The 20,481-nt window shown below is 39.4% G+C and overlaps 2 protein-coding genes across 3 annotated transcripts; both read right to left on the bottom strand.

Annotated features, from left to right (window-relative positions):
• LOC121412614 (ketosamine-3-kinase-like) lies at positions 1-9,719 on the bottom strand. Of its 2 annotated transcripts, XM_041605394.1 has the most exons (7): positions 9,606-9,719; positions 8,836-8,985; positions 7,242-7,429; positions 6,146-6,359; positions 4,071-4,269; positions 2,741-2,915; positions 1-206 (listed from the first exon to the last, which is right to left on the bottom strand). In XM_041605394.1, exons 2-7 carry the CDS (start codon positions 8,983-8,985, stop codon positions 140-142), a joined length of 993 nt encoding a protein of 330 aa, XP_041461328.1. In that variant the 5' UTR covers positions 9,606-9,719; the 3' UTR covers positions 1-139. The 2 variants fall into 2 exon arrangements, with proteins under 2 accessions (XP_041461328.1, XP_041461327.1); XM_041605393.1 differs by lacking the exon at positions 9,606-9,719 and having other exon boundaries at positions 8,836-9,161.
• Positions 9,720-17,031: 7,312 nt separating this feature from the next.
• LOC121412613 (slit homolog 3 protein-like) lies at positions 17,032-19,955 on the bottom strand. Its single transcript, XM_041605391.1, has one exon. It carries the CDS (start codon positions 19,785-19,787, stop codon positions 17,106-17,108), a length of 2,682 nt encoding a protein of 893 aa, XP_041461325.1. The 5' UTR covers positions 19,788-19,955; the 3' UTR covers positions 17,032-17,105.
• Positions 19,956-20,481: the final 526 nt, after the last annotated feature.

Below are 20,481 nucleotides of genomic sequence, written 5' to 3'. Positions count from 1 at the left end.
TACTGTACATTGATATGATATATATGATATAATATTCACAATGAGATATATCAAAATGCAATACCATGTTTCAAATTAGACTGTATAATTTGCATATCAGTATTCTATATGTAGAATATACATATAAAGCAGTACATGGTCACTTTTCCACCAGCTCGCCGATGAGCGTTATTACTTTGTCTTTATACTTGGGTCCAAAGTGACTCCTGAAATAGGCGAAAAGAAAAAATAAGAGAGTGAAATATTAGAAAAGTTTAGCAAAATATTGAACATGGGTTAGCTAGAATAGCAGAGGCGTCGATTATTGGGGGGCAGGGGGGGTGGCGGTCGCCCCACCAATGAAATTATTGGGGGGCAAACATATCGTTTTGCCCCCCCAATAAATCCGCATGTGCTAAAAATAAAATGAGATTGTAATGTCACACAGAAATCAGCAAGCGAGATTGAGATACACAACTCGTTCTTCGTCTAAAATCGTGCTCAAATCGTGCTCAAAATGTCCACTTTTCAGATTGGAATATCAAAAAATTTCAGCTCGCGCTTCGCGCTCGCATCATTTCAGTAACAAAAGCCCATACTTTCTATGATTAAATAGGAGAATATGGTCCCGTTTTCAGTTCTAAACCTCAAAAGAACTACTTCGATTTGCAATAATCTTTTGTTGGATATATATATATCTTGTTCTTTATTAAAACGTCCATTAAACTAATTTTTTTTTCAGATCAAAATATCAAAATTTTCAGCTCGCGCTTCGCGCTCGCATTAATCTGCTGGTGAGATATGTATATATATATATATATATATATATATATATCGGCATATGTGTGTGTGTTTGTTTTTTTGTGTGTGATCGAGCGCCTTTTTGGAAAATTGATTTATGATTTTGCCCCCCCCCCCCGATCTGAAAAATGGATCGACGCCCCTGTAGGATAGAATTGAACACTGGTGAATAGATGTAGGGGGGGGGGGCTTTGGGCACTTGCCCTCTCCCTCCCCCCCCCAAAAAAAAGGTTTAAGATCAAGAAGAAGAAAAAAAGGAGGAAGAAAAGGAACGGAAAGGCGTGAAATATATTTCTAATGTAATGTATAAAACTATCACCAAATTCAATTTTCATTTTTAAAAGGTCAACGTTTTCACTTGCTTGCCAATTATTTCAAAAATTTGCCCCATATGCTAAGAATGCCTCCCCAAAATGATTTGTCTCTTTGTGCCATTGCGTTTGGGTGGATAGAGTTGGCCAAATCCCTATAATTTAACCGTTTCAATGAAAGTAGCTTTAATTTGTTTATTTTATTTTTCACTGTGCATAACTATTAATGCTTTGTTACTACTATCGTGCGATCCGTTGCAAATACCACGATTTACCTTCCGTATAACTAATAGCGAGAATTTTCGAACCATTCTTATTTTTTTGTAATCAGTATGCAGTGGCGGATCCAGAGGGGGGCGCCCCGGGCGCGCCCCCCCCCCCCCCCCCCTATTTTCGCCGAATTTTTTTTTTATGGTTATATTTACTGGATTGGTACAATGTAGTCAATTTCAAGGGCTAGATCTAGTCAAAACTATATTTTAACTTACGCTCATGGCCTTTGTGTTCGCACAAATGCACCTCTGTCATACTGTATTGCAATATGTAAATTCCAGAATTCCAGGGCGCGCAAGTCGATTGGTTGGAAAGTTGCACCACTTGTAATCGGGAGTTGCAGTGCAGTGACCAGTGTGAAGATGTTGGATTGGATATCATTTTTTCCCGAAATTTTGTGTTTTTGTAACATGCGTTTGTCCGTCTTTATGGCAAATACATGTAAATTGTAAGTAACAGATCGCGAGAGAAAGTGTCAACGATGCGAATGATAATGTCTATCCCCGAGATTATTCTTCACTCAAAGATGAAGCCCTATATCGGGCGCCACGTGCGCAGCATTATCATTCTGCCTTGGTCATGTACGTTTTCACTGAAATGTATAGGTCAGACATAATTATTTGTATTTAATGTAAACTAACTTTTACACTTTCTGGTAGATTCAGAGGCATATTATCCAGGGCGCCCCAACTAAGTTTCGCCGAAGCAATCATTCCAACGAATTATCAAGGAGCAAACTGTGCATTTTGGGGAAAAAAGAACCAAATTTTATGCATGTTGCCATACGACTAAACAATTCTCGTTTGAAACACACAATGTAAATACACAAATGACAATAAACAGAATGGATTATTCGGAACTTATCGATTACAAGTCTCAGTTTCGTATCATTTAAATTTGACGTTTCAATCACACGATGCAAGCAAGTGAAGAGCCTTTGCCAAATGTATGTTTTGAATGACCGCTTATACGGTGTGTGACTGGAAACCAGCTCCTAAATGAGTCAGTATGTGTCTTTTATTCATGAAGTTACAGTGATTTAAGTGTGCATTTTTCTTCTAAAGGTGCTCTCAAAATACGACTTTTGGACATGATTTTTTGAAAAAGTCCTTGCCGTGGGAGGGGGGTATCCCCCCTCCCACACCCTCCCCCCGCTCGGTCGCTTCGCTCCCTCGCCGCTGGCGCCGCCCCCCCTATTTCAAAATCCTGGATCCGCCCCTGGTATGATTGTCACGACTGATCTGATACGATCTGACACTATCACTAAGATAGTTACACGATTAAGATCTCCGTGTGGGGCGATTCATGAAAGAGGGAACTATGTATTAACGTAGAAAAAGAACATTCTATATGTCAAACCTGTGTCCTTTTCTTACCAGTTGTTGAGGTAATGGAATATTTTATAGAGTTTTTCCCTCTCGTCGAAACCCTCTGCTTTGGGAACCAATCGGTAATAGGCTGGGTAGAAATCTTGGTTGAAGTCGACAAAGTCTCGCGTCTCAGCAAGATCCAACTCGTGATGCCCGTAGAAACAAGCAGGATCATATGTCACTACAAAATAAGGAGATCGAGACAAGGAAACAGAAAAAAGTGCATGAAGAAGGGGATAGGGATGAGGGGTGGAAGTTACATCAGGACAAGCATGCTAAGCATAAAAAAAGTCACAAGTGGTTTATTTTGGCACGTTCGTATGCGTATCATTTTCCGTTGGTAGGAATGCATGGATATTACAAGATAAAGCGAGAGGGAGTAAAATAATAGAACTGTTATTCTGTATGACATGTTTATTTTGTAGAATTTAGGTCATAGTTCACTATTGGCAATGTTTGGGGAGGAAATCATCAAGAGGGTAGATGGTTTTAACGCCCCCCCCCCAGCTGCTCAGGACTATTATAAATCCCCCGGGGGCACTTCCATTGACGAGTGGATACCATGCGCGACCATTGGGTCTCGAAAAGCACCCTAAACACGTATTTTCCATATTCTGACAATACGCCCCTTAACAAGTATTGGCGTCTGAAACCCTACCCTTAACAAGTATTGGAAACAAAACGATTCTCTTGGCAAGTATTCACTGAAAAGGACCCCGAAACAAGTACAGTGATATATATGTCGCACGGGTCCGTCGGTCGTCGGCTTTACCTTTACACACCATTTGGTTTAATTAGTACGGCCCCACCTTCAACACCGCACCTGGCGCAAATCAGACTCTAAACACATATAGTGTTGGGGCAAAAGGACATCCTTCATAAAACATTTGAATCTTGTTTTATCATCCCCGCAAATTTGACCCTAAACACGTATAGCTTTCCTAGCGAAATAGATACCCTTTTTCCCATTATTTTTGTGTTCTTGACACCCTTATCACGTTACGTACGTAACGTGTCCTATCTTGAAAAAGACATCCTTTTTACGTTTTTTTTTTGGTCGCGCATGGTATCCACTCGTCAATGTAAGTGCCCCCCCCCCGGGTATAAATCGTGTGCTACCTTGTGGTGTAAATATATTGAAACAAATATAAATGTGTTAAGGGGTGGAGCAGAGAGAAAGTAAAATAACGATATAAAGAAGAATAGATATTTTGTACTATGCTTTTTATTCTGATGTTTTTGTGATGTTGAGATGTCTTTGACATCTTTCATGTACGAATGTGGAAATAAAGTTGCATGAACTCATTAACTTAATGAGCATTTCGAAGTAACCCACCTGGCCCCGTCGTTGTCTCTGCGACGTTACCCCCGTGGAGGTCACCATGAAGTAAGGCAGGGACGATGCTGTCAATACCGCGGTACAACCTCGGTATAACCGCTAGAAGACGCGGCCACAGCTCGATGAGTGTGCGGTCCCCATACTTTCGTTCAATGTTGTCTACTTTAGGCTTTAGTCTTTGGCGGACGTAGAAATTCTGATGGTATAAATATATCACACTCAAGTTATTCCTATGTATTTGCTTTCCTGGTATCACTATTGGACATACATTTGTGTTTATGCTTTGCACCTTGTTCGACATTCACCCTAAAAAATATTGGGTAAAAATGCTCCATGCGGGTGATTATGTGTCCAGCCAACATTGGGTATTTCTTTTGGGCATTTTAATTTATCCAGTGTGATAAAAAATTTGCCCCTTCTAAAGTAATCGCTGCTTATTTTTTAACCTTACTGGGAAATATACTTCCCGCATTGGGTAAAATACTGCCCCCACATTGGTTGGACACATATACCCTCGTGCTGGTTAAAATTTTACCCAATATTTTTTTACAATGTTGGTAGGATTGTAACGTCGGCAGTTCCCTCTGGTATAGTACTGAGGGGCCGCCGATTTTTTTGAAATTGCAAAGGCCGGGGAGCTAAATGTGCGCAAAGAATCACAATGAGATGGATATTTTCAGGTCTTTGTACATGTTGGCAGAAAAAAAGTGGGGAGTGAAGCGAATTCATTCCCCAAATCCGCAGCCTGTGATACTGGGTTTATCTGAAAAGTAAGGGTGATAAATATTATCCCTGTGGTATGTCGGGGCGGGGTGGATCTCCTGGCTCAAACATAGAGCATAGGATGACTTCAAAAACGTCCTTCTAGGACTAGGCAATCCCCTGCATCCTAGAAAACCACATTCTTTCATCGATATCCTTCACAACTGTTGGCATGCTTCACAGTTCGAATCAAGTTCTGTTCAAATTTGCGAAGGATAGAAATGTCGAGAAAAGAACATGAGAAGGTGTTGATATGAAACAGGTGTGGGGTTCGGAGGCGACGACATTGGTTTGTTCTTTAAAAATGAAGTATTGCTCTTTTGGGGTAATTATTAGTTTCATTCTCGTAAGTTTCCTATATCCCAGATCTTATTCCTGATTTAATCAAAGCAGGCGTGATGATTTCAAGCGTTTGCCTCATTGCAGAGGCGTCGATTATGGGGGGGGGGGCAGGGGGGCGATCGTCCCACCAATGAAAATATTGGGGGGGCAAACATATCGTTTTGCCCCCCCCCCCCATAATTCCGCATGTGCTAAAAATAAGATAAGATTGTAATGTTACACAGAAATCGGCAAGCGAGATTGAGATACACAAGTCCTTCTTCGTCTAAAATCGTGCTCCAAATGTCCACTTTTCAGATTGGAATATTAAAAAATTTCAGCTCGCGCTTCGCGCTCGCATCATTTCTGTAACAAAAACCCATACTTTCCATGATAGGTGAATATAGTTCCGTTTTCAGTTCTAAACCTCTTCGATTTGCAATAATCTTTTGTTGGATATATATATCTCCATTTTTTTCAGATCGAAATATCAAAATTTTCAGCTCGCGCTTCGCGCTCGCATTAATCTGCTGGAGAGATATGTTTCTCGATATATATATATGTGTGTGTGTGTGTGTGTGTGTGTGTATATATATATACACATATATATAGGCATATGTTTGTTAGAGTTTGTTTGTGTTGTGTGATCGAGCGCCTTTGGAAAATTGATTCATGATTTTGCCCCCCCCCCCCAATCTGAAAAATGGATCGACGCCCCTGCCTCATTGTCTTGGGAGGGGGACCGGAATGCGTTGTCTAGCCATACCCTTGATATGCAGTCAAAGTACACATACTTCTTGCATTAACGTCTTCATGATATTCGTTCAAACTGCACACGGATGGTTTGCGACTAAAGATATTTATAGATAACTTTCTCCAAGTTTTGGACTATTACATTTTTCTCCCGACATGCCAGATGAGCTTACCTAATCTTGCACAATGCTATGAAAAATGTTCGCGTGTTACAAATTTAAGACGGACAATCTTACCATCCAATCATCCGACCATGTGTTATCTAAAGGTTGATATCCTCCGCAAGTTGTGGTATGGAATCCAAACTGAGAGACAGATCGCTGGGTTTCCTCCTCGACATCTTCCCCATTTACATCCTGCATGTATGTAGGACGCGAAACCGGGACCCCACCGATCCTGCCTTCGTGCTTTTCCTCTTTCGTCTTCAGACGACTGTTGTGGAGATGTAACCTGATTTGTTGCATAAAATGTGAATAAATTCAGGCGTAATGAGTCAACAATTTTGAGGACGCCAGATCGAAGTATCGGACAAAATTTATGAGAAAAGAAAACATCAAAGTTAACCTGGAGAATATACTGTGATGGAAAAAGTATATAAATGGCAATAACATAAAGATTTTTTTTTCATTTCAATTTTTTCAATTAAATGCCTATAGTGCAATATTATCTTATTTACGAAACTTTCTATTCCACTCCCTTCGTTTTCTCCGTTTTCTATTCTTCTTCTTCTCCTCCTGCTTCTCCATTTTCTTCCCCTTTTTTCTCATTCTTATTCTTCGTCTTCTTTCTCTTCTTCTTGCTTGTCACACGTTTCTTCCTCCTCCATCTTTTCTTCAAGTTCATTCTTTCTATCTCCCTATCCACTCTCTTCATTTCAGGAAGCGTGTGCTTGATCTATTTCCATTTTCTTTTCTGCAATCACCAATGTATAATCGTTTCATGTAAATTTTCTTGTCATATTGTTTATCAGTAATTCATTTTTTTTCAATCATCAGTCCGGTACGTTATTCTTTGAAGAATGTAACCTGATTTTCATTGCATATTACTTCCCTTTGTTTTATATTAAATAAATGTGATATGCACAAAAATTGTGACGAAGCGTCGTCAATATAGATCAGTAACCCCTGAATGTTCGGGATTAATTAACGACGGTTTGATTAGAACAGGTATAACAGGTAATAGAAATTGAATAATAATGGATGTCAGAAATTCAGCGTTGTTTTTTCTTTGATAATAAATATTTAACAATAAAAAGAGAGGTAAATTGATGCCCATTAATATATGCCAAGATATTCGTTTACACCCCTATACTCTTATGTCTGATTATATTACCTTGCAATAGCTTCACCCAACGTGGCAGCATACCGATCAAGATCTCTCAATTCCATATACTCCATGACAAAGATCGATCCTGGACCATCCTTGAGGTCGTAGATCTCGATAGGTCTCGGGCAGCGGACCAATCCAGTGGCTAAGATGGCGCTCAAGCCGGCCTTTTCGCCTTCAAACATTGTCCTTGCCTACATTATGAGAAGATTGATGACTATAACACATTTCTTAGGTTGCTCTCGAGCAGCTTTTTGCAAATGATCTTTCATTTTATTCGATTAGTTAAGTACTCCATTAATTGTTAATTTTTCAAAAGAAAAAAGTTGTGCACGCTTGCCAAGTACACCAATCTATATTTAACTATGTTAAAGGGACCACTGAGTACAGGGCAGCGGAACGGTTTTAAAAGTGTGTGGGGGGGATTTAGCCAAAAGTCGGGGGCTGACCATGGAAAAAATCACAGTCAGATGGTAGTTTTGACGATTTTGTACGCTGTTTTGGGGAAAAGGTGGGGGCTGAAGCCCATCCATGCAGCCCCCTCCCCCGTTTCTGCATCTCCTGGCATAGACCATGGCTCCGTACACAAAGATTAGCGATCAATCGCTAAATGAATTGGCTAATCAAGATCAATGTTACACGCGCATTTGTCGCAAAATATTGAGTTAGAACCAATCAGAAGCGTTCTTTCATATTTTTTATTCATCGCAAAACTTTGTGTTACGGAGTCCAGGCGACACGATGCAGGTTGCGTTAATTTACAATTAACAAAGCTCTTATTACATTGAAGTAATTGGCTATGATTTAACCCATGGTCACATAACAAACATGACTTCCACCATTTGCTGTAGTTCTTTAAATGATACAACAGGCACATTTTGAAATAGCGTAACATCAATTAATAAATGTCATCTCACCCAAGTTACCTTTGTTATGTGAAATTACATTTTTTTAAATGCACCAATAGGTACTTGACAAATCAAATAATGCAAGCGCGCCGCGGCAGCGCGAGCTGAAAATGATGATACAATACAACGGACATTTTAAAGAGCACTTTTTTAAAATCAATTTGTAAATCAAACAAAATACTGAAATTTCGATGTTCGACCTGAAATATGTTTTGTATTTTGACTTCAAAACTTTATAAATTAAGCTCCATATCAGCCTATAATTGAGCAAGATAATGTATGTATCTGATCGAATATGCAATGCGAGCGCAAAGCGCGAGCGAAAATTTTATTTAGTGCCATGAATTGTATTTATTTCCAAGTCTTCCCCTCACTTTGTTTTATTCTCTCGTCTTCCTCCTCTTATTTTCGTTTTTTTTTTCCTCCTCTTTTTCCCCTCCTTTTTCTTTTTCCCTTTTTTCATCCCGCCCCCCGGTTCCGCCTATGATCCAGGGATAAAGTTGATCATTCCTTTAGTGTATGGAATTTACAGAGGAGCAATTGTCGCCGGAGCAAATGTCATGGAACCCTAGATCTAACCTCGGACGTCTAGTCCTTTTGGTTTCCTGGCGGCAAACACTTGGACCTCGGCAATTGCCTTGGCTTTTCGATCTTGAGCACAACTCAAAGTAAAATCTTTGTGAAAGGCCTACCTGACTTTTAGTGTTCATCTTGACAAAGAATTTTCCTTTCTCACTCTGGAAACTCCTGCATTCACTGATGAATCCTTGTCCAAGTGTCATGAGTGAGGGGATCTCCTCCAAGGTCTTTAACCCCGTCAGATCGTAAAGCGCCTCTTCCATCTTGGAGAAAATTAATATTCGCAAAACAGTCATGAAATGCAGGATAATCCAGGATTAAAATTCAATTCACAGACTGCACAGCTATTTATGAAAACATTCGTAAATGCGATCATACTAGGTCAGACCTGACTGGTCAACATTTTGAAAGGGCTCTAGCAGATTTTGATAATTACTTTTGTATAGGGTTTATTTTATAAATTTCCCATTGAGCTTATCCAAATTTACCGTAGCAACAACGTAACGTTTATCTTGTTTATTGTGTAGTTTACAAAAAATGCATCAACTATATTTTAATAAAATAGGACGATGATGATGATGATGATGATGAAGATAAAGTTGATGATGATAATGTTGATGAGGAATGAAGATGAAGGTTACGGTGATGATGAAAGTGATGACGGTGATGAAGATAATAGTAATAATGATTATGTCAACGATGATGTTGATAAAGGCGATGATAATGGCGATGCTGATGATGAATGCTGCTGGTGGTGATAACAATGATTAATATGAAAATAACTAGAACAATAAAATGTGCTACGAAATGCACTTGTAGCAAATATTAATCATTGAGAAATTTCAATTTATTGTTAAAACGGATTCTATATATGTATACCTACCGCAACGTTGGTGATGTTAAAATCAATTCGGTGTGCAATCGTTATACTTCCAGGTAAAGGGTATGTAAGGATGATAGCATTCACTTCAAATATCGGGAATAATGATCTCAGAATGAAATCCGCTCGTGTCACTACATGTATTTAGTCTAAACTCATAAACGAAAATAATAGACGATATGATTTTTTACAGATTGTGATCAAACAATTGCCTGCAAATTCTCCGATATCAATACAGAAATGTAAGATCAAGGAACGAATCAGATGGATGTGCAGCAAAGATATACATATCATCTTTATTATTACCTGAGAAAAATCGTAATTGAGTAAATAGCAGTTTGTACCCGGGGAAAACCCACCCGTGTTTGCAATCGTCAGGGTCGCGTCTCGTTGTGACGTCATTCATTATGTTATGACGAGAGCTGTCAAGCATGCGGCCCATGCATTGAACAAATAGCATGGATGGTGTATTAGCATGTATTTATTTCCAAAATGCATAGCAACACTTATAATACAAAATGATCACATATAACTTTAAGTATTGCATTGTATGCACAGAAAAGAAATTACTTTTGGTTCAATGACCATAAGCAATTGATAGGCCTAAAGGCTATAAACAGTGACTGTAATAAAAGAAAACCTGAGATGTTTTACATCGAAATTAGACATTTTCTTAATCATTTTCCCAAACAGTTCTGTGCAAAGTAGTGAGGATATGCAAATGAGTCGATTAAGTCACAGTTTCATGATTTCTTTTGTATTTTATTACAAAAATATGACTTATCATATTTTCCTCGCTCAAATATGACACAAGTCTTATTCCTTTAATTTTTTTTAACCATCGTAATTTGATTAAAAAGGTCCTTGTTTCATTATTGTCATATTTGATTTAAAAAAATGCAGTATTCTAGAATCCGCACAGTCACACGCAAAATATCGATTTTCAAACAATTCATGATTCGATCGATCATTATAAACTTGTGAACATTTTTTTTATTGCTCCACTTATTTTATAACATCATATATTCCAGAAAGTGAAGAAAGCAAAAAAGCTAAAGATAATCATAGTTTGTATCTACGCACAGAAGTTTCTTTTTGGTCAAACGCATTACACATTCTGCAACTGACATGACTGATGAGACAACATATTTATTTCGGGTCAGAGAAAAATAATTGCTGTGATTCCATTTTGTGATCGAAGTGATCCGAATCATAATGATAATAACCCGCTTTTATATAGCGCTTAATCTGAAGGACGGGTCTACGCGCTTTACAGATTACCCCGGTCATCGGATTCAATCAATCTTACCTTCCCGCGTACAATGTGTGCACATCCTCCACTCCCTGGGGAGTATTCCAGTCAGTCACCGATGAGGCGCACACGGTACTTGACAAGTGACAATGACTTTCACATCCTACCGGGCACCCATTTAGCACCTGGGTCGAGAGTGGCAAAGTGCGGATTAACGCCTTGCTAAAGGACACTAGACCGCGGTGGGATTCGAACACACGACCCTCTGTTTATACGGCAAGAGTCACAACCACTACACCTCCAAAGCTCCTCCACGTTACTTGACCAACTGGTCAACAATAATTACACTAGTATACGAATAGTGTTGGGGTTGCTTAGATCATGAGGTCAGAGCAAACCAGCTAGCTACATGTACATATATTATGATATCACACATCCCTAGTATGAAAGAAGGGGGATGTCGATATTTTTTTTTATTTTAAATAATTAACCAACATCACAGATAATGATAATTTTGGTAATAGTCACTGTGAACGTCAGTTATTTATCATTAAAATATGTTCTCTTTTTCTCACCTGACATTTAAAATGCATGCAATTGTTTAATATCTGAAACAATGCTGTCTTAGATTTTACGAGGGAGCGAAGCAAGTGAGGGAAATATCCTACTCATAACAGTGGAACTTAATTATATTTCCGTCATTATTGACCCTCATCAAATTTGTTTGCTTTCTGAGATCGTGCTGTGTGATTCTGATCCAAGCTTTTATATGCCTTTGTGGAATCGTAAATTATGTAGATCTACGTGTAGCAAACGAGAAAAGTGAAAGTTTTAAACAAAATACATCATTAAGTCTCACAAAAATCAAATATTCAATCATCTCGCTTGAAAGATTCCGTCGTAAATTCAGTACACATTTAGCACCTGGGTCGAGAGTGGCAAAGTTTGGATTAACGCCTTGCCAAAGGACGCTATAAACCGCAATGGGATTCGAACGTACGACCCTCTGTTTACGAGGCGAGAGTCAGAACCACTACACCACGGCATCCCGAAATCACTTCGAGCCACGCCCCTGTTTCCCCATTAATTCTATTTGCACGCATCCTCCTTCATTCACACTTATAACATACACATTCTCCCTCCCACAAACACACGCACACACACCCTTACACACCCCCTTGGGCATGCCATTATATACGCAAGAACCACGTCCGGAAAATCCTTTCCAAGTTTGCACTCACTAAATCAACAAAAATTAAACACAAACTACGAAATGTAGTCTTGGGAATGCAGCATCATTATTCATTTCTGAAATTGATTAGGCAAAGTTTCTTAATTGGACCTCGAAGAGTAGAAAAATAAGAGACAACCCCCCCCCCCCCCCAACAAAATCATGAGAATAGTCACGTGATACTTCAAGTTGTTAACAGAAGAAGGCGTAATAAAAAAAAATAAAAAGCCTGTGGCGGGATATGCCCGTAACAAAAATACAATATACAAAACGAGAAAAGAAATTTAAAAAAATATGAAATTATATGAAATTTATATATCGGTAGCAAACACCTGTTACTAAATTTCCGGCATAGTTTTTTTTTTGCATTATGAATGTTCAAAAAGTGCATGACCTTCCCTCCCTTTCTTCCTGTCAGCGTTAGTTGTTCCTGTTTGATCCGGGTGTATGATAAGGAAATGCATTTTCAAATGTTACGTTTATGGAATGAAATGACAAAAAATGAAAATAAAAATTTTATTGTTCGAAATAGACATGAAATGAAATACTCCGAAAATTTGCTTTGCCCAATTGATCGTTGGCCCGGCAGCCACTGTGCAACGCCAGATCGACGAGGCAAAATAGACTAGCAGCAGCTCCCATCTTTTTACGTCTTTTGGGTCTGACGCAGCCGGGGTTAGAAATCCTTGAAGGAAGTCAGAGAGAAAATGTGTTGAGGTCTCTAAGTGAAGTTTTAATATTCTCTATCAGAAGATACTAACTATCATAAAACTTATATACCACTCTTTCCAAACAATTTGCCGGATCAGTCATAAGAGTTGATCTATCTCATAACAGATTTGATCTGGAACTGCAAAAATATTGTCCTCTTTGTCCGTTTCAAAATGTTCGGTTAACTCTCAAGCTTCTAGAGTGTCCACGCCTTTCGAACTATGTAGGCCGTTTTGGATTGAAGAAAACAACTTTGCGTAAAAGAAGAGGTGGTTAGTTTGAGGAGGTAAAGTTCTAATGACCGTCCCATCAATCGATTTGATTTTAACAAGACGACCGTGAAGTGTCTGATTAGGACGGTATTGCTCTTGGTGATGATTCTGAAATAACTTTATTTGTTCTTAGACAAAGCATTAGCTTATTTTGCCCTCCTTTTCAATCTGATGCCACATGTGTATGTGAGGGTGTGGGCGTGTACTCTTCTTAATTTCAAACAAATTTATAAAGTAAGTAGGTACAAATCAGAATATGAATAACAGAAATTAAATGAAATATATTGTTGTCGACGTTTTTTCAGGAAAACACGATAATGCTTCTGTCAGTATAAGCATGATAAATTATTTCGGTCAAACCAACGACCGATAAAAAATACGTTACTTTCATTAACATACCATTAGTCGGATTGGAGTCATTTTTATCTCATTCGACTGAGATCACATCAGCAATCTCTGTCCTGTTATTCTCCATGGCCCTGCAACAAACGGGTGAATCTAAACTTTATATACAAACAGGGGCGGAAATCTCTCACAAAAGGTAGGGGGACTAGGGGCTGGAATATTTGACAAGCAAAAAAAAAGGTTATCACCCCTAATTCGTGTGGTCCAGTGGTTAGAGCATTGGACTCATAATCGCAAGGTTGTGAGTTCGAATCCCAACTCTGCCATTGTCTCTACTTTGATAAACAGGCCCAAGAGTGATATCTGTCGTCTATTACGTCAGCCACTATGACTGATTAACCTAGACGTAAAATGTTTCCAAGGTAATTGGTTATATACCAGCTTTGCGTTTACAGCAAAAAATGCTGTCCTGCCGAGTTACGGGAGTTACCACAAACAGAAACAGAATTCAAGGTAATTTCGACGAAAATAAATTTGACAAGCAAAAAAAAGGTTATCATCCCAAAAGTAAGGTCATCTCGTCCTAAAATACATGTTTTATTTCGATTTTGAATTATTCATTTCTTACCATCATAAAAGACCACAAATAGTAGGGGACATTTGATATTGTGTCCCTCCTACTATTTTGAGTAGAAGGGACGCATTTCCGCACATGTATACAAACACATTTAAAAAAATGTTATACAAATTATCAAGTTATTATCAAACAATTCAAAAAATAAAACAACGCAAGATTTGTCCAGAACAACGACTACGATTATTTCGACACCAGAATAAAATAATAGGTGATGAATCTGTCCCTGCATTTCTTTGAAGTATTAAATGGGTAAACCATGTTTAAAAAAAGGATAGTGTGAAAATACTCTAATATAAAGCAATATACATGGTATAGTACTGTAGTGTAAATCTCCACCGTTCTTAGTTTTGTATGGAAGCAGGAGACCGTCAAAAACACGGATATACGTCGTGTCGTAATTCAATTTACTACACGACGTAAATAATTACGTAGTGTAGCAATTCGAATTACTACACGACGTAAATAATTACGTAGTGTAGTAATTCGAATTACTACACGACGTAATTCCGAATTACTGCCCAACGATTTAATGTCATGCCGTTAAATGAATTAGTGTCGCTACATCAAATAATTAAGGTCGTGTAGTAATTCGAATTACTACACGACGTAAATAATTACGTAGTGTAGTAATTCCAATTACTACACTACCTAAATAATTACGTCGTGTAGTAAATAATTACTACGCGACGTAATTCCGAATTACTGCTCAACGATTTAACGTCATGACGTTAAATGAATTAGTGTAGTGACGTTAAATCAACCAATGAGACCGTTCGTTATATGAGCGCAATGCGAAGAGCTGAGACTACAGAGTAGTATTGTACAGGAACGTACCGGCAAGAAGTTAGTTGGATGTTCGACATTTGATATTCAAACTGTGAAGTTGGTTTGATATTCAGGTTCGATATTCAAACGCCTGTGAAGCTGGACCAACATTCGATATTCAAATATATTCAGGGATTTTGAAAGCTAAGGGGTTTTACAGGTGCAGCACGTCTCGGGCAACCCCCGGGGGGGCACTCAGTATATAATGCATAGTGGGTATGTGCCGCGGAGGGGACCCCCATTTTCACACTCAAATTTCCGTTCCAAGGCATAGCATTTTTGCCTTGTTGAGAAAAAGAACCAAAAAAGCCGCTCCAAGGCATAGCATTTTCTTCTTATCGAGAAAAAAAGAAGAGAGAAATCCGCTCCAAAGGTTCGCATATTTTTCGTTACGCCGCTCCGATCGCATAGAACGAGCCGCAATTTTGGTGAAAAGCGGCCGCAGAGCTCCCCGGCGGAGGCCGCGCTAGCTGCATCATGCACACATGACCGTTCCATAGGGATGCATACGCACTCACACGCTGGCGATCCGTTCCAAGGACCCCCGGTTTACAAACATTTGTCGTTCCGAGGACCCTCCTTTTTACAATAAGCCCGCTCCAAGGCCCCCGTTTTTTGTCTCGCCCGCGGGACACCCCCACCACTTTTTTGGTCGAGTGCCCCCCCCCCGGGGGGGCAACCACAACAACACTGGCGTGCCCAAGTACGAGGACATTTAGGGGACATACGTCAGTGAATAATAGGGCAAGAAATTTTATTTTTTTAATTTTTTTTCGAGGGGCCCCCAGGGATACCCCGACGGCCTAGCCGGTGTAACACGTATCTTAACTTGTAGAACTCGACTCGGGCAACCATGTAAACACTAGTTTGACCCGGTGCATGCACATTTAGGGGGCTCAAATTAACAAAATTAAAGGAATAAAGGGCTATTTATCGCATTTTTTCACTTTTTTCCAAGGGGCTCCCAGGAATATCCCGACGGTCTATCCGGGGTAACCACCTACCCTAACTTGTAGAACTTGACTCGATTACCCGGCGCATGCACATTAACGGGGGGGGGGGGCTAAAATTAACAAAACGGAATATTTCAAGCATGGGGAACCACGTTCCTGACTAATCTCTTGGTGCCGCCAATGGATAGAGTAAAAAAAAAAACAAGGAAAGAGAGAATACATAATAGGAGAGAGAGAAGCGAAAGGGGGAGATTGGAAAGAAAAGGAGGGTGAACTGGAGAGAAAGAGAAGGGAGAACGGAGGGATCATATCATTGTATGAACAGGATGTTTTATGATTGTGCCCCGAGCATTAGGGCGAAGCTCAATGCGTGATAAGAACAAAAAGAGGGGGCACACAATGGCGCATGCAGCAAAAATTGCTTCGTAATAAGTCTCGAGCCAGCGAGAAAAAAAAACACCTTTAACTTTGAGATTGATTTTGACATTGTATGCATAAAATAACGTATCTTTCATCTTTCTTTCCTTTTATCATTTCCTATATTGTTCTCGGTTGTAGAACATTTTTTTTGGGGGGGCAGTACTATGCGGATCGGGTCCGTGGCAATATTGGTCCAGCTTCACAGGCGTTTGAATATCGAACCTGAATATCAAACCAACTTCACAGTTTGAATATCAAATGTCGAACATCCAACTAACTTCCTGCCGGTACGTTCCTGTACAATACTCTGTAGTCTCAGCTCGTCGCATTGCGCTCATATAACGAACGGTCTCATTGGTTGATTTAACGTCACTACACTAATTCATTTAACGTCATGACGTTAAATCGTTGAGCAGTAATTCGGAATTACGTCGCGTAGTAATTATTTACTACACGACGTAATTATTTAGGTAGTGTAGTAATTGGAATTACTACACTACGTAATTATTTACGTCGTGTAGTAATTCGAATTACTACACGACCTTAATTATTTGATGTAGCGACACTAATTCATTTAACGTCATGACATTAAATCGTTGGGCAGTAATTCGGAATTACGTCGTGTAGTAATTCGAATTACTACACTACGTAATTATTTACGTCGTGTAGTAATTCGAATTGCTACACTACGTAATTATTTACGTCGTGTAGTAAATTGAATTACGACACGACGTATATCCGTGTTTTTGACGGTCTCCTGCTTCCATAGTTTTGAAGGCTTAAATCTCTGATAGTTCTTCTTAAGATACGGTTAGACCTCGATCGGCTCCGTCCAAAATTCTGCCAAATAGTCAATTCTATTCGTTTGGTATTAGGTCATTGGTCAGAAGATTGATAGTGAGATTCTTTGCCAATTCATTCCAGAAATATTCTTGACCTCTGACGTCAGGTGTCCAGTGGAGGTAGGGTCTCCCGTCATTGAGGTACAGCCTCACCAGAAAAGGTAATTCATCATCTGGGATGTCTTCTAAGAAGACGACGACAACGAATTCAGTCTGGGTATCACTCACATGATCCATGGCCGTACGGAACTTGAGCATAAACCAGCGATCACGAACAGCGGCTCTACTAAGAATAATGATGGTCTTGTAACTCCTGGTCACTACGTAATCAACAGCATCCAAGTAATGCATACCAAGAATAAGGTCTGCGTCACCAAAGACGTTCCTTTGAAACCGTGGAAGTTGTTCTTCCATAGTTGGTTTCAAATTTTCGCGAATCCATCCCTCGTCGTCGTCGTCATCATAGAAGATGATATTTACGTCGAACTCATATTCCATGTGGTCTCGAGCATCCAGTCTTTCCCTATAACCAACTATTGCAAGTTTTAGAAGGAAGAGTTTGTATTTCAGCTGCCATCGTTTGTGATAGACAAACACGGTGATAGCAATTACAGAAGCGATGACGATGGGAATAGAACTGAAGATAGCGTAGTTGAGTTGACATATGTCAGCAGCATTGAACTCAAGCACAGGTCTCTCACGAAGAGACATGAGCGATGGAGGCGCACATATGGTCTGTTCCTTGTTAACAAGAGTAAGGTTTCCTGTACCATTCAGCCAATCAAGCAACCACTCTAGATCGCATGTGCAAACTAGCGGGTTTTGAGAAAGATCAAACACCGACAGAGTAGAAAAGACTGGCTTGAACGTGCTCTCGTTTAGACCTGTCAGTTTGTTTCTTGCCAGAGAAAGGGCCGCGAGATTTCGGTTGTTCGAGAACGCTTTTTCATCAAGGTGAGCCAGAATGTTGCCATCAAGTTTTATGCTTTGTACCTGCCCCAACTTCGCAAATAAGCCGGAACGAATCTGCATCAGGTTATTCCCTGACAGATCGAGCTTCTTAAGGGATACCAAATCGGAAAACAAAAGCGGATTCAGATTCGAGATACCACATCCGCTTAAACCAAGTTCCTGTAAGGCAGACAGCTGAAGGAATGTTCCAGGTGCAAGGTCTGATTTGCCGATGTCAGGATTATTACTCATATCCAATGTCGTGAGGTTAGACAGACCACCGAAAAGAGAAACACCTCTGAATGAATGCCACAGATTTGAAGACCAAATTTCAGAGTCTTGTATCTCCAACCAAACGAGATTCTTGGCATTTTCAAAGGACTCACCGGGTTCTAAAGGACTAAGAGGGAAGATACCGCGAGAGTTCCTATTCATCCGAAATGACACCAGAGCTGGAGTATACAACTCCAAACGAGTGATGCTGCAGTCAGATAAATCGATAACCTGAATGTTATCTACTCCCGTAAACGATGTCATGTGGAGAACAGCAAGTTGTAAGTTCCATCGGAAATCTATTATGGTCAAATTTTGTAAACCGAGGAAAGCGAATTCAGAAATTTCCATTAGTGAATTCGTGGATAAATACAACTCCACCAGATTGATTGTCCATGTTTGGTTATTTGGATTTATAGTTCGTATCGAATTAAAGTTTAATCTTAGCACTCTTAGCTCCTGCATACCGTCAAAAAAAGATGGTTCAATCGACGTTAATTTGTTATTTTCGATAACAAGTTTACTAAGCAAAGTAAGATTTGAGAATACAAACGGGTATAAGGTATTTAGTTTGTTGTAGGAAATGTCGAGAAGATTGAATGAAACTTGTTGAAATGACGAAAAGACACCTTTAGGGACGAACTCCAAACCAACATCACGGATGTGAAGCTCATTAGTAGTTGAAAGAGATATCCCCATGGTTAGATTTATCAGCATTTCGGGTGTCCATGAATAGCTCTCGGGGGCGACCCCAATCAAAAGTGAGCGGGTATGCAACGCAGCTACGGCAACGGGATCAATTAACTTGATAGGGTTTCCAGTAAGATCCAGGGTATCAGTTTGACAGCTGAATATGAAAGATTCCCGCGTGATATATTCAAAGTGATTATCATACAACCCAGCATATTCTAAGGAACCACAAGTACTGATGTTGATAAAAGTGAGGTGGTTGTAGCCCAAGTCCAACCGTCCCAAGTGTTTGTTCCATTTAAGGATGTCATTTGGAATCGACTTCAAGTTCGATCCTGTCAAGTCCAGGAAGGTCATTTCATTTGTCCATCTGAATAAGCCTGTCTCTGGAAGCACTAGGTTGCTGTTCAGGATCATCAACAAGGTCGTCAAATTCTTGAGAGGCCAGAAAGCAGTCGGTTCGATCACTCTGATATCGTTAGCCGAAAGATCCAATGTTGAAATTCGAGTGTATCTTTCAAACGAAATATTCTCGAGAACAGTAATATTGTTTTCAGACAAATCAAGTTCTTCGATGTCTTCGGCAAGATTTTGAGGAATAGAGTCAAGGCCTTTGTTGCTACAGTGTGCTTTTCTTAGTTCAAAGTCTTGGTGACATCCGTGACCAGTATTTCCTGTAAGAAGTCCTGAGGATAGCATCAACTTGCTTTGGAAGACCAAGGGAAAAATGAAACAAGCCAAGACCGACTTTGAGGGAAACGATGTACGGTGTTTGAAGGCCATTTTTCAGCGTTGCCTGTTGATAGAGATTTTTTAAACAAGATAATAGTCAAACTGAACTCACAGGAATATAAAAATATAAAAACTAAAATCAATTTAATATATCAGTCGTGATGTAATAAAAATGGCTAGGAACAGTATTTGTGTTAAAAATGAAAGAGACATCAGAAACATCATAGTCAGTGAAGTGTAAATCGATTTATTTATATTGACCTATACATCACACAGATGACTTCTCTCTCGCTTTTGAATAAGAGACGATGGCATGAATTCTTTACGGCTTTAAAAGTAGTTTGATAGTTACGATAACATAAAATTTCTATACAACTATGATAATGATATAGCAACTTGATAACGATTTTTTTTTTCATTAAATAGTAATAACTGCCCTGAAAACCTTAATTTTGAGTGGTTATTTGGCAGAAAACCCCGAAAAAAAATGTTAAGGGTGAAATCCTAGGTGGTCCTACCTTATTTATTCGCAAGTTGAGATGAAATGATTTCGTAGATCCGGCTCGAAACACCGACTCATTCTACTCAGTCTTATTCGTATCATGGATTAAAAATGAATTAATCAATTTAATTCATCAAACTTCCGCACTTGTCGAGTGTTTGTTTATCGTAAAAAAAATCAATGATTCCTTAAATTGTGGAATAAACAGGGACGCGGGAGTCACCCCCAACTCCCTGGAATAAA

The sequence above is a fragment of the Lytechinus variegatus genome, chromosome 4 (genome assembly GCF_018143015.1).
Source record: "Lytechinus variegatus isolate NC3 chromosome 4, Lvar_3.0, whole genome shotgun sequence".
Lineage (NCBI taxonomy): Eukaryota > Metazoa > Echinodermata > Echinoidea > Temnopleuroida > Toxopneustidae > Lytechinus > Lytechinus variegatus.
The sequence above is the reverse complement of the archived record's forward strand: the minus strand, read 5'-3'. Positions and strand labels throughout refer to the sequence as shown.

Excerpts from the sequence above, each read along its gene's own strand:
- LOC121412614 (XM_041605393.1), bottom strand. The coding sequence starts at position 9,018 with ATGACTGTTTTGCGAATATTAATTTTCTCCAAGATGGAAGAGGCGCTT. Across the intron at positions 2,916-4,070 it reads AGAGACAACGACGGGGCCAG|TGACATATGATCCTGCTTGT; the intron begins GTGGGTTACTTC and ends CTTATTTTGTAG. Across the intron at positions 207-2,740 it reads TTCCATTACCTCAACAACTG|GAGTCACTTTGGACCCAAGT; the intron begins GTAAGAAAAGGA and ends CGCCTATTTCAG.
- LOC121412613 (XM_041605391.1), bottom strand. The coding sequence starts at position 19,787 with ATGGCCTTCAAACACCGTACATCGTTTCCCTCAAAGTCGGTCTTGGCT.